The 16,764-nt window shown below is 43.1% G+C and overlaps 1 protein-coding gene and 1 long non-coding RNA gene across 2 annotated transcripts in view; both read right to left on the bottom strand.

The window, feature by feature from the left end:
• LOC142471340 (uncharacterized) overlaps nt 1–4,515 on the bottom strand; it is a gene marked incomplete at its 5' end in the record, with an annotated part of 37,987 nt that extends 33,472 nt beyond the window's left edge. The window contains one exon of the mRNA XM_075578166.1: nt 4,216–4,515. Coding sequence (XP_075434281.1) covers nt 4,216–4,515 — 300 coding nt within the window. The remainder of the gene's footprint in view (nt 1–4,215) is intronic.
• Nucleotides 1–16,220, bottom strand: part of LOC142471342 (uncharacterized) — a 52,954-nt gene extending 36,734 nt beyond the window's left edge. Inside the window, exons 1-2 of the long non-coding RNA XR_012789410.1 lie at nt 16,040–16,220; nt 7,273–7,293 (exon numbers count right to left, since the gene is read on the bottom strand). This is a non-coding gene — a long non-coding RNA (uncharacterized LOC142471342). The remainder of the gene's footprint in view (nt 1–7,272; nt 7,294–16,039) is intronic.
• Between the last annotated feature and the right edge of the window lie 544 nt (nt 16,221–16,764).

Raw genomic sequence — 16,764 nt, 5'->3', positions numbered from 1 at the left:
TGCAGTAGTTGATGTATCTGTAGTGAGTGCTGCAGTAGTAGATGTATCTGTAGTGAGTGCTGCAGTAGTAGGGGTATCTGTAGTGGGTGCTGCAGTAGTAGGGGTATCTGTAGTGGGTGCTGCAGTAGTAGATGTATCTGTAGTGAGTGCTGCAGTAGTAGCTGTATCTGTAGTGGGTGCTACAGTAGTAGGGGTATCTTTAGTGAGTGCTGCAGTAGTAGGGGTAACTGTAGTGGGTGCAGCAGTAGTAGATGTATCTGTAGTGAGTGCTGTAGTAGATGTATCTGTAGTGGGTGCTACAGTAGTAGATGTATCTGTAGTGGGTGCTGCAGTAGTAGATGTATCTGTAGTGAGTGCAGTAGTAGATGTATCTGTAGTGGGTGCAGCAGTAGTTGATGTATCTGTAGTGAGTGCTGCAGTAGTAGATGTATCTGTAGTGAGTGCTGCAGTAGTAGATGTATCTGTAGTGAGTGCTGCAGTAGTAGGGGTATCTGTAGTGGGTGCTGCAGTAGTAGGGGTATCTGTAGTGGGTGCTGCAGTAGTTGATGTATCTGTAGTGAGTGCTGCAGTAGTAGATGTATCTGTAGTGAGTGCTGCAGTAGTAGATGTATCTGTAGTGAGTGCTGCAGTAGTAGGGGTATCTGTAGTGGGTGCTGCAGTAGTAGGGGTATCTGTAGTGGGTGCTGCAGTAGTTGATGTATCTGTAGTGAGTGCTGCAGTAGTAGATGTATCTGTAGTGGGTGCTGCAGTAGTAGATGTATCTGTAGTGGGTGCTGTAGTAGATGTATCTGTAGTGGGTGCTACAGTAGTAGGGGTATCTGTAGTGGGTGCTGCAGTAGTAGATGTATCTGTAGTGAGTGCTGCAGTAGTAGGGGTATCTGTAGTGGGTGCTGCAGTAGTAGATGTATCTGTAGTGGGTGCTGCAGTAGTAGATGTATCTGTAGTGAGTGCTGCAGTAGTAGCTGTATCTGTAGTGGGTGCTACAGTAGTAGGGGTATCTTTAGTGAGTGCTGCAGTAGTAGGGGTAACTGTAGTGGGTGCAGCAGTAGTAGATGTATCTGTAGTGGGTGCTACAGTAGTAGGGGTATCTGTAGTGGGTGCTGCAGTAGTAGATGTATCTGTAGTGGGTGCTGCAGTAGTAGATGTATCTGTAGTGAGTGCTGCAGTAGTAGCTGTATCTGTAGTGGGTGCTACAGTAGTAGGGGTATCTTTAGTGAGTGCTGCAGTAGTAGGGGTAACTGTAGTGGGTGCAGCAGTAGTAGATGTATCTGTAGTGAGTGCTGTAGTAGATGTATCTGTAGTGGGTGCTACAGTAGTAGATGTATCTGTAGTGGGTGCTGCAGTAGTAGATGTATCTGTAGTGAGTGCAGTAGTAGATGTATCTGTAGTGGGTGCAGCAGTAGTTGATGTATCTGTAGTGATTGCAGCAGTAGTAGATGTATCTGTAGTGGGTGCTGCAGTAGTAGATGTATCTGTAGTGAGTGCTGCAGTAGTAGATGTATCTGTAGTGAGTGCTGCAGTAGTAGATGTATCTGTAGTGAGTGCTGCAGTAGTAGGGGTATCTGTAGTGGGTGCTGCAGTAGTAGGGGTATCTGTAGTGGGTGCTGCAGTAGTTGATGTATCTGTAGTGAGTGCTGCAGTAGTAGATGTATCTGTAGTGAGTGCTGCAGTAGTAGATGTATCTGTAGTGAGTGCTGCAGTAGTAGGGGTATCTGTAGTGTGTGCTGCAGTAGTAGGGGTATCTGTAGTGGGTGCTGCAGTAGTTGATGTATCTGTAGTGAGTGCTGCAGTAGTAGATGTATCTGTAGTGAGTGCTGCAGTAGTAGATGTATCTGTAGTGAGGGCTGCAGTAGTAGGGGTATCTGTAGTGGGTGCTGCAGTAGTAGGGGTATCTGTAGTGGGTGCTGCAGTAGTTGATGTATCTGTAGTGAGTGCTGCAGTAGTAGATGTATCTGTAGTGGGTGCAGCAGTAGTAGATGTATCTGTAGTGGGTGCTGTAGTAGATGTATCTGTAGTGGGTGCTACAGTAGTAGGGGTATCTGTAGTGGGTGCTGCAGTAGTAGATGTATCTGTAGTGAGTGCTGCAGTAGTAGGGGTATCTGTAGTGGGTGCTGCAGTAGTAGATGTATCTGTAGTGGGTGCTGCAGTAGTAGATGTATCTGTAGTGAGTGCTGCAGTAGTAGCTGTATCTGTAGTGGGTGCTACAGTAGTAGGGGTATCTTTAGTGAGTGCTGCAGTAGTAGGGGTAACTGTAGTGGGTGCAGCAGTAGTAGATGTATCTGTAGTGGGTGCTACAGTAGTAGGGGTATCTGTAGTGGGTTCTGCAGTAGTAGATGTATCTGTAGTGGGTGCTGCAGTAGTAGATGTATCTGTAGTGAGTGCTGCAGTAGTAGCTGTATCTGTAGTGGGTGCTACAGTAGTAGGGGTATCTTTAGTGAGTGCTGCAGTAGTAGGGGTAACTGTAGTGGGTGCAGCAGTAGTAGATGTATCTGTAGTGAGTGCTGTAGTAGATGTATCTGTAGTGGGTGCTACAGTAGTAGATGTATCTGTAGTGGGTGCTGCAGTAGTAGATGTATCTGTAGTGAGTGCAGTAGTAGATGTATCTGTAGTGGGTGCAGCAGTAGTTGATGTATCTGTAGTGATTGCAGCAGTAGTAGATGTATCTGTAGTGGGTGCTGCAGTAGTAGATGTATCTGTAGTGAGTGCTGCAGTAGTAGATGTATCTGTAGTGAGTGCTGCAGTAGTAGATGTATCTGTAGTGAGTGCTGCAGTAGTAGGGGTATCTGTAGTGGGTGCTGCAGTAGTAGGGGTATCTGTAGTGGGTGCTGCAGTAGTTGATGTATCTGTAGTGAGTGCTGCAGTAGTAGATGTATCTGTAGTGAGTGCTGCAGTAGTAGATGTATCTGTAGTGAGTGCTGCAGTAGTAGGGGTATCTGTAGTGTGTGCTGCAGTAGTAGGGGTATCTGTAGTGGGTGCTGCAGTAGTTGATGTATCTGTAGTGAGTGCTGCAGTAGTAGATGTATCTGTAGTGGGTGCTGCAGTAGTAGATGTATCTGTAGTGGGTGCAGCAGTAGTAGATGTATCTGTAGTGGGTGCTGTAGTAGATGTATCTGTAGTGGGTGCTACAGTAGTAGGGGTATCTGTAGTGGGTGCTGCAGTAGTAGATGTATCTGTAGTGAGTGCTGCAGTAGTAGGGGTATCTGTAGTGGGTGCTGCAGTAGTAGATGTATCTGTAGTGGGTGCTGCAGTAGTAGATGTATCTGTAGTGAGTGCTGCAGTAGTAGCTGTGTCTGTAGTGGGTGCTACAGTAGTAGGGGTATCTTTAGTGAGTGCTGCAGTAGTAGGGGTAACTGTAGTGGGTGCAGCAGTAGTAGATGTATCTGGAGTGGGTGCTACAGTAGTAGGGGTATCTGTAGTGGGTGCTGCAGTAGTAGATGTATCTGTAGTGGGTGCTGCAGTAGTAGATGTATCTGTAGTGAGTGCTGCAGTAGTAGCTGTATCTGTAGTGGGTGCTACAGTAGTAGGGGTATCTTTAGTGAGTGCTGCAGTAGTAGGGGTAACTGTAGTGGGTGCAGCAGTAGTAGATGTATCTGTAGTGAGTGCTGTAGTAGATGTATCTGTAGTGGGTGCTACAGTAGTAGATGTATCTGTAGTGGGTGCTGCAGTAGTAGATGTATCTGTAGTGAGTGCAGTAGTAGATGTATCTGTAGTGGGTGCAGCAGTAGTTGATGTATCTGTAGTGATTGCAGCAGTAGTAGATGTATCTGTAGTGGGTGCTGCAGTAGTAGATGTATCTGTAGTGAGTGCTGCAGTAGTAGATGTATCTGTAGTGAGTGCTGCAGTAGTAGGGGTATCTGTAGTGGGTGCTGCAGTAGTAGGGGTATCTGTAGTGGGTGCTGCAGTAGTTGATGTATCTGTAGTGGGTGCTGCAGTAGTAGATGTATCTGTAGTGAGTGCTGCAGTAGTAGATGTATCTGTAGTGAGTGCTGCAGTAGTAGGGGTATCTGTAGTGGGTGCTGCAGTAGTAGGGGTATCTGTAGTGGGTGCTGCAGTAGTAGATGTATCTGTAGTGAGTGCTGCAGTAGTAGCTGTATCTGTAGTGGGTGCTACAGTAGTAGGGGTATCTTTAGTGAGTGCTGCAGTAGTAGGGGTAACTGTAGTGGGTGCAGCAGTAGTAGATGTATCTGTAGTGAGTGCTGTAGTAGATGTATCTGTAGTGGGTGCTACAGTAGTAGATGTATCTGTAGTGGGTGCTGCAGTAGTAGATGTATCTGTAGTGAGTGCAGTAGTAGATGTATCTGTAGTGGGTGCAGCAGTAGTTGATGTATCTGTAGTGATTGCAGCAGTAGTAGATGTATCTGTAGTGGGTGCAGCAGTAGTAGATGTATCTGTAGTGGGTGCTACAGTAGTAGGGGTATCTGTAGTGGGTGCTGCAGTAGTAGATGTATCTGTAGTGGGTGCTGCAATAGTAGATGTATCTGTAGTGAGTGCTGCAGTAGTAGCTGTATCTGTAGTGGGTGCTACAGTAGTAGGGGTATCTTTAGTGAGTGCTGCAGTAGTAGGGGTAACTGTAGTGGGTGCAGCAGTAGTAGATGTATCTGTAGTGAGTGCTGTAGTAGATGTATCTGTAGTGGGTGCTACAGTAGTAGATGTATCTGTAGTGGGTGCTGCAGTAGTAGATGTATCTGTAGTGAGTGCAGTAGTAGATGTATCTGTAGTGGGTGCAGCAGTAGTTGATGTATCTGTAGTGATTGCAGCAGTAGTAGATGTATCTGTAGTGGGTGCTGCAGTAGTAGATGTATCTGTAGTGAGTGCTGCAGTAGTAGATGTATCTGTAGTGAGTGCTGCAGTAGTAGGGGTATCTGTAGTGGGTGCTGCAGTAGTAGGGGTATCTGTAGTGGGTGCTGCAGTAGTTGATGTATCTGTAGTGGGTGCTGCAGTAGTAGATGTATCTGTAGTGAGTGCTGCAGTAGTAGATGTATCTGTAGTGAGTGCTGCAGTAGTAGGGGTATCTGTAGTGGGTGCTGCAGTAGTAGGGGTATCTGTAGTGGGTGCTGCAGTAGTAGATGTATCTGTAGTGAGTGCTGCAGTAGTAGCTGTATCTGTAGTGGGTGCTACAGTAGTAGGGGTATCTTTAGTGAGTGCTGCAGTAGTAGGGGTAACTGTAGTGGGTGCAGCAGTAGTAGATGTATCTGTAGTGAGTGCTGTAGTAGATGTATCTGTAGTGGGTGCTACAGTAGTAGATGTATCTGTAGTGGGTGCTGCAGTAGTAGATGTATCTGTAGTGAGTGCAGTAGTAGATGTATCTGTAGTGGGTGCAGCAGTAGTTGATGTATCTGTAGTGATTGCAGCAGTAGTAGATGTATCTGTAGTGGGTGCTGCAGTAGTAGATGTATCTGTAGTGAGTGCTGCAGTAGTAGATGTATCTGTAGTGAGTGCTGCAGTAGTAGATGTATCTGTAGTGAGTGCTGCAGTAGTAGGGGTATCTGTAGTGGGTGCTGCAGTAGTAGGGGTATCTGTAGTGGGTGCTGCAGTAGTTGATGTATCTGTAGTGAGTGCTGCAGTAGTAGATGTATCTGTAGTGAGTGCTGCAGTAGTAGATGTATCTGTAGTGAGTGCTGCAGTAGTAGGGGTATCTATAGTGGGTGCTGCAGTAGTAGGGGTATCTGTAGTGGGTGCTGCATTAGTTGATGTATCTGTAGTGAGTGCTGCAGTAGTAGATGTATCTGTAGTGGGTGCAGCAGTAGTAGATGTATCTGTAGTGGGTGCTGTAGTAGATGTATCTGTAGTGGGTGCTACAGTAGTAGGGGTATCTGTAGTGGGTGCTGCAGTAGTAGATGTATCTGTAGTGAGTGCTGCAGTAGTAGGGGTATCTGTAGTGGGTGCTGCAGTAGTAGATGTATCTGTAGTGGGTGCTGCAGTAGTAGATGTATCTGTAGTGAGTGCTGCAGTAGTAGCTGTATCTGTAGTGGGTGCTACAGTAGTAGGGGTATCTTTAGTGAGTGCTGCAGTAGTAGGGGTAACTGTAGTGGGTGCAGCAGTAGTAGATGTATCTGTAGTGGGTGCTACAGTAGTAGGGGTATCTGTAGTGGGTGCTGCAGTAGTAGATGTATCTGTAGTGGGTGCTGCAGTAGTAGATGTATCTGTAGTGAGTGCTGCAGTAGTAGCTGTATCTGTAGTGGGTGCTACAGTAGTAGGGGTATCTTTAGTGAGTGCTGCAGTAGTAGGGGTAACTGTAGTGGGTGCAGCAGTAGTAGATGTATCTGTAGTGAGTGCTGTAGTAGATGTATCTGTAGTGGGTGCTACAGTAGTAGATGTATCTGTAGTGGGTGCTGCAGTAGTAGATGTATCTGTATTGAGTGCTGCAGTAGTAGATGTATCTGTAGTTGGTGCTGCAGTAGTAGGGGTAACTGTAGTCGGTGCTAAAGTAGTAGGAGTATCTGTAGTTGGTGCTGCAGTAGTAGGGGTAACTGTAGTTGGTGCAGCAGTAGTAGGGGTATTTGTAGTTGGTGCTGAAGTAGTAGGGGGAAGTGTAGTGGGTGCTGCAGTAGTAGGGGTATCTGTAGTGGGTGCTACAGTAGTAGGGGGAAGTATAGTGGGAGCTGATGTAGTTGGAGTAATTGTAGTGAGTGCTGCAGTAGTAGGGGGAAGTGTAGTGGGAGCTGCAGTAGTAGGGGAATCTGTAGTTAGTGCTTCAGTAGTAGTGGTATCTGTAGTTGGTGCTGCAGTAGTAGGGTAATCTGTAGTGGGTGCTGCAGTAGTAGGGAGAAGTGTAGTTGGAGCTGCAGTAGTAGGGGTATCTTTAGTGGGTGCTGCAGTAGTAGTGGGTGCTGTAGCAGTAGTTGTATCTGTAGGAGGTTCAGTGGTAGGAATGGTATTAGTTTTTTTTTTCTTTGTTTTAGGGAAACAGCAAAGAATTAAATTTACACCCAGAGTGAAATATAACTGGCGGTAAAAGGTGAGAGAGAAAATTAGAAGGGAGAATGAGTTGGAGACGAAAGAGAGAATTAGAGAAAGGATAAAGAGAGAAATGTTAAGAAAAGAAGTGAAAAATAGTGAAATAGGGGGGAGAAATAGTCAGAGAAAGAGTGAGAGAAAGAGAGAAAGAAAGAGGGAAAAAAGTACGAAGGTAAAGATACAGGAGGGAAATAGGAGATAATCTGAAAGAAAGAGAGGAGAGAAGAGAGAGGGCCCCAATACTGAGAGAAGAGACAGATAACGACTTGTTAATCACAAGGGAGGAACAAGGGGGGTAGGTAATATACGACGTACCTGCTGTTGTAGTCTGTGCACCTGAAACACACAGACAGATTGTTTAAGTATTTGTGTCTCATTTGTGTCAGAATACCACATAACATACAGAAGTAACAGACATTATATTCTGAGGCCAGGGTCATGAGTGGTATGAATAGCCCAGATAGGTTTAACTCATTCCTTTTACAAGCAGAACAAGTTCTTTGTCTTTTCTTCACTTTATTGAGAAAAGCGTGGATTTACAAAGGCACTTGTGGATGATGGTGTTGTGAGAGAATGTCTCTATGGTGAGTCCGCTTGATAGTGGGGAAAGGTGCAAAGGACGAGGCCTTGCCAGTAGAGCAAATTAGCAGAATGGTACTCACTCAGCCAGTGTTGAAGGTGAAAAGGAAGTGTGAGTGTATTCTGGGTAGCAAGATAGTCTGGGGACAGACCATCTGTGAGCAAGGCAGAGGGGGAGAAAGCAGACTAGCCTAGTCTGATAGAAAGGCTGAGGTTGCTGTAGCAACTCACTGGCATAATGCAGAGACAGGGATTGCAACACTGTGTCTAACACACAGGCACTGTGTGTGAGTGCACAGAGCAAAACACATGCAGCTGGAAATGAGAAACTGACAAGCAGAAGCTGCAAAGGAAAGGGTGGGGGGTGAAACAGAGATGTGATTCTTGTTCCATGACACATTATTACTCCCGCTGGTACACTGCAATGGGAATTACACAACAAGTCAGCAGGAGCAATGTAATAGCATTAGCCGCCACGTAGAAAGGAGACATTATTAACGTGTCATTGTATCTGCCGGCTCCTGCATCTGTAGGAAGTTTCTACTCACACCTGTAACCCCCTCTCCCCGGCTTCCTTTATAAGCTTTCCCACTTTCAGGTTGCCACTTCAAAGTTCGTGAGCAAACCTGAGACATCTGAGACATGGGACAGTGGAGTTTCTCAGTGTCTGGTGTAGATGATTGAATGATGTGGGTTGTGGGTTCTGATCCTGTTGGGTCTGACACAGGTACCCCCTTTCATCACAAGTGCCCTTACACTGATTGGTGTTCAGGATTTTATTTTAGGAGGTGTAACTCATTTAAATATAGTTTAGATCCCATTAACAGATCTCTTAGGGTACCACAGGTGTGCTCCGTTTTCAGCACAGGTGACTCTCCCTAATTTATCAGCAGGAAGGTTTGAGGGGACACACATATACATAGTTACATAGTCACATATATACATAGTTACATAGTTACATAGTATATAAGGTTGAAAAAAGACATACGTCCATCAAGTTAACCCTATGCTAAATTTAGACAGCAGATACTTTATCCTATATCTATAATTACTTATTGATCCTGAGGAAGGCAAACTAAAAACCCCAGTGACATATCATCCAATGATATCTCATACGGGGAAATATAAATTATTTCCTGACTCCAAGAATTGGCAATCGGATTAATCCCTGGATCAATATCCTTCCCATGTATACTTATTTGGTATATCCCTGTATATCTTGCCTTTCTAAAAAGATGTCCAACCTTTTTATGAGCAAATCTATTGTATCTGCCATCACAGTCTCCATGGGTAATGAATACCACATTATAACAGCCCTTACTGTAAAGAACCCTTTCCATTATTGCTGGTGAAATCTCCTCTCCTCCAACCTTAAGGGATGCCCCCGAGTCCTTTGTACTGCCCGTGGGATGAATAGTTCTTTTGAAAGCTCCTTGTACTGCCCCCGAATATATTTGTATATAGTTATCATATCCCCTCTTCGACATCTCTTTTCTAATGTAAATAAATCTAATTTAGCTAGCATCTCCTCATAAGTTAAATTGCCCATCCCCTTTATTAATTTGGTGGCCCTTCTCTGCACTCTCTCTAGTTCCATAATGTATTTTCTAAGGAGTGGTGCCCAAAATTGTACTCCATATTCAAGGTGTGGTCTTACTAATGCTTTGTAAAGGGGCATAATTATGTTTACTTCCCTTCCATCCATTGCCCGTTTGATGCAAGATAAGATCTTGTTTGCCTTTGCAGCTACTGCATGACATTGGGCACTATTGCTAAGCCTGCTATCTACAAGCACTCCTAAATCCTTCTCCATCAAGGATTCCCCCCAATTTATCTCCATTTAATTTGTAAGTCGCTTGTTTATGCTTGATTCCCAAATGCATAACCTTACATTTATCTGTATTAAACCTCATCTGCCATTTACCTGCCCAAGTTTCCAGTCTCTCAAAGTCCCTCTGGAGAGTAATTACATCCTGCTCTGATTCTACTATGTTACACAATTTAGTGTCATCAGCAAAGATGGAGACTTTGCTCTCGATGCCAACCTCAAGGTCATTAATAAACAAGTTAAAAAGCAGGGGTCCAGTACCGATCCCTGAGGTTACTCCACTTACGACTTTAGCCCAACCTGAAAAAGTTCCATTTATGACAACGCTCCGTTGTCTGTCCTTCAACCAGTTTTCAATCCAGGAGCATATATTTGTACTGAGTCAAATTTGCTTTATTTTGTACACCAACCTCTTGTGTGGAACCGTATCAAAAGCCTTTGCAAAATCTAAGTCGACCACATCAACTGCATTACCCTGGTCTAAATTCCTACTTACCTCCTCAAAGAAACAAATAAGGTTAGTTTGGCATGATCTATCCTTCATAAATCCATGCTGACTATTACTAATAATGTTGTTTTCCATTAGGTATTCTTGAATATTATCCCGTATTAAACCTTCAAGTATCTTCCCCACTATTGAAGTCAGGCTTACAGGTCTGTAATTCCCCGGTTGTGATCTACTGTAGCTCCCTTTTTAAATATAGGCACCATATCTTCCAATCTTGTGGTACTGAGCCATTGGAAATGAAGTCCATGAATATTAAATGTAATGGTTTGGCTATTACTGAACTTAATTCCGTGAGAACTCTTGGATGTATGCCATCGGGGCCAGGTGCCTTATTTACTTTAATATTTTTCAAGCCGCTTATGAACTTCTTCCTCAGTTAACAAATTGTTCATTAATATGGAGGTTGTGGCTTCCTCCTGCGGCACAACAATTGAAATTGATTCTTCCCTAGTAAACAAAGTGGCAAAGAATTTGTTTAATACCTCATCTTTTTCCTTATCTCCAATAATCTGCCTGCCCATCTAAAAGTGAAAGGGTCCTATATTTTCTTTTCTGATTTTTTCTTATCAATGTACTTAGAGAACTTTTTAGGGTTGACTTTACTTTCTATTGCAATCCTTTTTTCATAATCCATTTTTGCTAATTTGATTGCCTTTTTGCAAATGTTGTTACATTCCTTATAATTCTGATACGATGTCTCCGTCCCTTCTGACTTAAAGAATATAAACGCCTTCCTCTTCTTGTCCATTTCCTCCCCTACCTGTTTATTTAGCCACATTGGTTTTGACTTATTTCTTTAATACTTGTTACCCAAGTGTATGTACACTGATAAGTGTGCTTTTCTAACAATGTTTTAAAGACTGCCCATTTAGCTTCTACATTTTCCCTGCAAAAACATTATCCCAATGTATTACTTGCAGATTCGTCCTCAGTTTATTAAAATCTGCCTTTCTAAAGTTTAAGGTCTTTGTTGAACCCAAGTAATCTGTTTTTTGATCATTTATTTCAAATGAGACCAAGTTATGATCACTGTTACCCAAATGTTCCAGGACTTGAATATTTGTTATTACTTCTACATTGTTTGATATTGGTTGAAAGGGACTTGAAAATATTGGCTGAAGGTTTCCTGATAGGTAATCCCAGGATCAATAACCTGACGGGTGCCGAAAGACATGAATTAATCAGGCTTCAAAAGGATAAATCACTGATTATAAAGGCAGCAGACAAGGGGGGAGCAATTGTTGTGCAGTCCTCTGAGGACTATAACAGGGAGTCATTGAGACAATTAGGGGACACTTTATCCTACAGAAAACTTAAAACAGATCCCACCCAAAGGTTACTCAAAGAACTTAAATCTCTTCTAGAACTAGGTGAGGTTCTTTTATGTCTTAAATCCAAAAGAGTTGGGCTTTCTATATCCGTCACACCCAGTTATACCTATTTTTTACCATCTCCCAAAGATCCATAAGACCCTGACACATCCCCCTGGAAGGCCGATTGTGTCAGGCATTGGATCTTTGGGAGATGGCTTATCACGTTATGTTGATTCTTTTTTGCAGCCCATAGTTTGGGAATTACCCTCATTTATTAAAGATTCTAGGGATCTTATAGAAAATCTAAAACATATTAAATGGAACAAAGATTGTCGGTGGGTTACTATGGACGTTAGATCCCTGTATTCCATTATCAACCATAAACAGGGTATTGAGGCCACACAGCACTTTTTGAACAATTCTGGTCTTTCTCCAGCACTGTGCACTTTCTTAATTGAGTCTATCACTTTTCTACTTACACATAATTATTTTTGTTATGATGCACAATTTTATTTACAACTAATAGGCACAGCTATGGGCACATCCTTTGCACCATCGTTTGCTAACTTGTTTATGGGATTATGGGAGTCACTTTTTATTTATGGTGATCACAATTTATTTCGTAACAATATTCTTTTCTATCGACGATATATTGATGATCTTATTTTTATATGGGAAGGGGATGCACAAACCTTGGAACACTTTATCCAAATTCTTAACACAAATGATTATAATATATGTTTCACATATGAGCACTATATTCATCATATATGTTTTCTAGACCTCATGTTTTACATTGATCAAGAAGAGAACATACAGACTGACGTGTATAGAAAGTCCAACTCTAGGAATACATACCTCATGGCCAATAGTAACCATGCTGGGCCTCTGAAGAGAGGAATCCCAAAGGGTCAACTATTACGCTTAAAACGGCTATGTTCTATGGAAGAAAGTTTCGATATACAAGCCCAAAAACTCATTACTAGGTTCCAAGAGAGGGGGTACAAGGAAACGGATCTTAGGGATACATTGTCCTTGGTGAAATCTATGGAGAGGGATCAACTCCTCTCCATTAATCTCTCCAAGAAAGGACAATGGGGTAAAAAAGGCACAAAATCATTACCTCTTACATTACGCAGCAAAGTGGACAATCTAATGCTATACGGTCAATTGTTGCACGACATTGGGACACACTGAAATTAGATCTAAAGGATATTACTGACAAAGGACCAAAAATCGTATTTCGCAAAGCAAAGTCTTTAGCATCATATGTGTCACCAAGTTTATTTTCCTCTCAACATACCACGGGCATAATGAATATTCCCAAGGGCTTCTTTGAGTGTGGCCACTGTAATATTTGTCGATTTGCTAAAACTCGTAAAAAGATAGAGTATTTAAAATCCAGGTCAATTAAGACCATAAGGACTTTCATTAACTGCAACACAAGCTATATAGTCTACATGCTTACATGCAATTGTGATAAAGTATATATTGGGCGTACCATCAGGCCCCTAAAACAAAGAATTCAGGAACATGCGCGGTTAATTAAAAAGATGGATACGCTACACCCAGTCTCACGACATTTTTCTACTTGCCCTATGGGAGGTATTCAGGGTTTTTCCTTCTCAGCTTTAGAGCATGTACCAGCAGCAATGAGAGGGGGAGACAGACTTAACATCTTAAACAGACGAGAAATGTCTTGGATTTTTTGTATGAACAGTCTCCACCCACATGGTATTAATGGGGATTGGGATTTGGCCCATTTCCTATAGACATGAGTGATATATACTTATATTAGGTATGTCTCTGTTTGTCATCACTGAGTCTATACCAGGTGTGAATTTATTCATTTCTGATCGGTTTGATAAAAAAATCCTCTTTAGGATGTGCTGTATACTACCACAAACGTACTTCCCTAAGCCTCCCTTCCCCTATACCTGGTCAAATCAGACACCCCTGAAAATAGCTAGTAAACATATAGTGTAAGCTAAATACAGCTAAACAGCTAATAGCTAATAGCAGGGCAGCAAGAATCCACTAATGGTACAGTTAAAGCTGAACACAGCTTGCAAGAAAGCAGCTTGCAAATGAGCACCAGGAGTCCACACAGTCAGCTGAAGGAGCAGAGCCACTGAGGGTTTGACCACTTCATTTATTTTTCTCATTAACCTTTCACTGACTGTGTGGACTCTTGGTGCTCATTTGCAAGCTGCTTTCTTGCAAGCTGTGTTCAGCTTTAACTGTACCATTAGTGGATTCTTGCTGCCCTGCTATTAGCTGTTTAGCTGTATTTAGCTTACACTATATGTTTACTAGCTATTTTCAGGGGTGTCTGATTTGACCAGGTATAGGGGAAGGGAGGCTTAGGGAAGTACGTCTCGGTCCTTTTGGACCAGGGGGAATGGGCCAGATGAAGAGGTAGTCCCTCGAAACGTCGCCCCCCTAGCATACTTTCCGTTCTCCGTTTTTTTTGTGTATATTCCTTATGTTTCATGTTTTTTCCCCTTTTCCTTCTTTCCCCCCCCCCCACCCCTCACTTTGTGACATGCCCATTTGTGATACTGGTTTCTGCAAACACATTTGATTTATTTCTGGTTCATTTTATTATTAAATGTTTATTCTGCATTACAACTGTTTTCATCATTTAGCTATTAGACAGTGAGTACTCGTACTTACGTGGGTTTGTTAGTACTATACAGGGGAATAAGGGTCCCCTTTTGTTCCGTGCACCCTGCAATTGCATATATTTAACACCATCAGAGTGCTGTCTATCGTCCCCTTTTACCCTAACATATAAACATACTCCACCTCCCCTTCTATTTGCTTGATCCTTCCAAAAAAGGGAATAACCCTCTAAATTAACATTATTCAAGCTCCCCCATTTTATCTGTCAGGCTTCTTGCATTAGCAAGCATGCATTTAAGTTTCCCAGCCTGTACTATTATCTTATCTGCTCCTTCCTTTCTGCGCCAATTGGATTTAGTCTTTAGAAGTTTTCTAGTATTACCTGTATTTACTATGGGTGTCTCGCACATGTCCCCATTCTACCTCCATAACCCCGTGCTATTTCCCCATCTATTCTATTTAGTTTGTTATCTGTTTCATTCCCCTCCCCCACCCTACAACTATGTTGTTCCTCGTCCTCCTCCTCCACCCCCCTTCCTTGCCCCCCCCCCCTATATTTCAAGCTCAGGAGGGAACTTGCAATTCCTGCTTTGAGGTGGCGAGAGAAGAAATCTGAGTTATTACAGTAGATACGATTTAGGGCCTCATGCAGAGAGCAGCGCTATTAACAATCTCGCCATTTTCCGGCGAAAATCGCGCTAAAAACAGCCGAAAATGGCGAGGTATGAAAAAAGCACCATTTTTTTTTTCTATTTATAAATCTCGCCGCGCTGCTGGCGAGAACCTACATCTCGCCAGTCTGAAAAATATCCAAATTCAGAAAGGCGCGCTCGCCATCTAGCGGCTGTTTTTGGCGCGATTTTCGTCAATTTTCTCCGCCAACTAAAGTTGGCAAGAAGCAGGAGCTCGCCGGCTATAGGGAAACAAAAAAAATGCACGATTTTTTTTTCTCCCTTTCAGCTGCGCGCATCTCCTCATTTACAATTCTCCACATGCAGTAATGCTAAAAATAGCGGATTTCGCCCATTTCTGCATATGGAGAATAAAACTCTCCATTAAAGCTACTTTTTCTTAAACTCTCCAATTTATTCAAGCGCTGCTCTCTGCATAGGCCCCTTAGCCTTTTAACACTTTTCGGAGCTACAGTAGTAGAATACATTTTCTTGCCAAAAACTGTGATTTTGGTCATCCCGCCCCCCGGATTTGCACAGCCGGAATGAAACCGTTTCTAAAAAGCATTTAAGACATGAATTGGACAAGCGAGAAGGGCTTACAGCATAGCCAAAGCATACACATCTGCTGGTAAAGTACACTTTTGAAGTTGTGTGTCCTAATTCGTAGCTAATAGAATAGGTCCCTCGCAGTAAATTAAGTTGTTCTTAGTTTCTAGAACTTCATACGAAATGACACACTCATTCACAATCACAATTTTCATTTCTGGAACTCGCCCCTAATGCAGCTTAACGTTGAATTGAATGAGAACCCATCACATTCTAGAACTAGGTTCTAGATTGCTGAATCCGCGGATTGGATTCTCCAAATCCGCCAGCGTGTGGGGGACCCCGCGCATTGCATTGTCTATAATAACAACAAATCCGCAAAAGGCGCAGCGCCCTTTTTGAGATTGATCCACGGAAATCCAATTCAAATCCACCACCCCCCCCCCAAAAAAAAAATAACCCATTTCTAGTCATATCTCTCTTGGCTTCAACATAATGGTAAAAAACGACTTTTCTAAAACGTGTTACTACTGTAGTGCCGACGAGTAATCTAAAACAAATCTGGGGCTATCACCAACAAGACCCAGGTACATGCTGGGTACATGCTGGGTACATGCTGGGTACAGTACATGCTAGGTACATGCTGCAACATTTCAGTGACATTTCTGCAGACAGACTAATGGCCCATCGGATTAACAGTGGGGGTCCCTGGCAGTCCCATTCAAACTGAATGGGACTGCCAGGGACCCCTGCTGTGTTAATACGATGGGCCATTAGTCTCTGCAGAAATGGCACTGAAATGTTTGCAGCATGTGCCCAGCATGTACCCAACATGTACCCAGCATGTACCCAGCATGTACCCAGCATGTACCCAGCATGTACCTGGATCTTGTTGGTGATTGCCCCAGATTTTCCAAGGCAAGTTTAAGGCAAGTTTCAGAATCCTCGTCGGCGCACCTGTATATGAAAGTTAATCTTGGTGAGATGCAGGAAGGTTTCCATAACGTACCTGTGCTATCAAAGAATAAGGCAAAGAGAAGAAGAACGTTGGCCAGGAGAAGCCACTTCAAGGATCCCATCGTGTATCTTCTCTTGAGTTCCTTTGATGTTAGTCCTTGAAATGTCCACGTTAGTGATCCAGAAGCATCCGCAAGGTTGTAGTGATGGAAATATCAATGCAGTGGGGGTGTTATGTGATAGCGTCCAGGGAAGGTAGAGCCTACCCATGTCATTTCTCAGAGGTGACACCCTGTGACTTTCTATCTAAGTGTCTTTTATCTGCCAGGAACATCTACAGTAGGCAATTAGCTCAAATAGTTTACACATGATTAAGATAAGTAATACCTACAAATACTAACCCAGAGTAACAGGTGCAGGATTCAAGTTTTCATATTAACAAAGGTGACCTATGAGTTTTTCTGGGTGGGTGATAGCTACGCTTGCTGAGTCAGGATGAGGGGGTGTGAAGATAGCCGTGTATATAGTAGAAGAGAGAGCTAGCTCTGTATATCTGTGTATGCTGTGTCAAGAGGCTACAGCATGTGTTGTGAAGAGAGGAACAGAATGAGATTGTTGTATGTCTTATAGAGAGAGAAGAGTGAGAGATATAGTGCATGTTATAGAGAGAGGAGCAGAGTGAGAGATATAGTGCATGTTATAGAGAAGAGAGGAGCAGAGTGAGATATATAGTGCATGTTATAGAGAGAGGAGCAGAGTGAGAGATACAGTATAGTG

The sequence above is a fragment of the Ascaphus truei genome, chromosome 20, assembly GCF_040206685.1.
Source record: "Ascaphus truei isolate aAscTru1 chromosome 20, aAscTru1.hap1, whole genome shotgun sequence".
NCBI classification, from domain to species: Eukaryota; Metazoa; Chordata; class Amphibia; order Anura; family Ascaphidae; genus Ascaphus; species Ascaphus truei.
The sequence above is the reverse complement of the archived record's forward strand: the minus strand, read 5'-3'. Positions and strand labels throughout refer to the sequence as shown.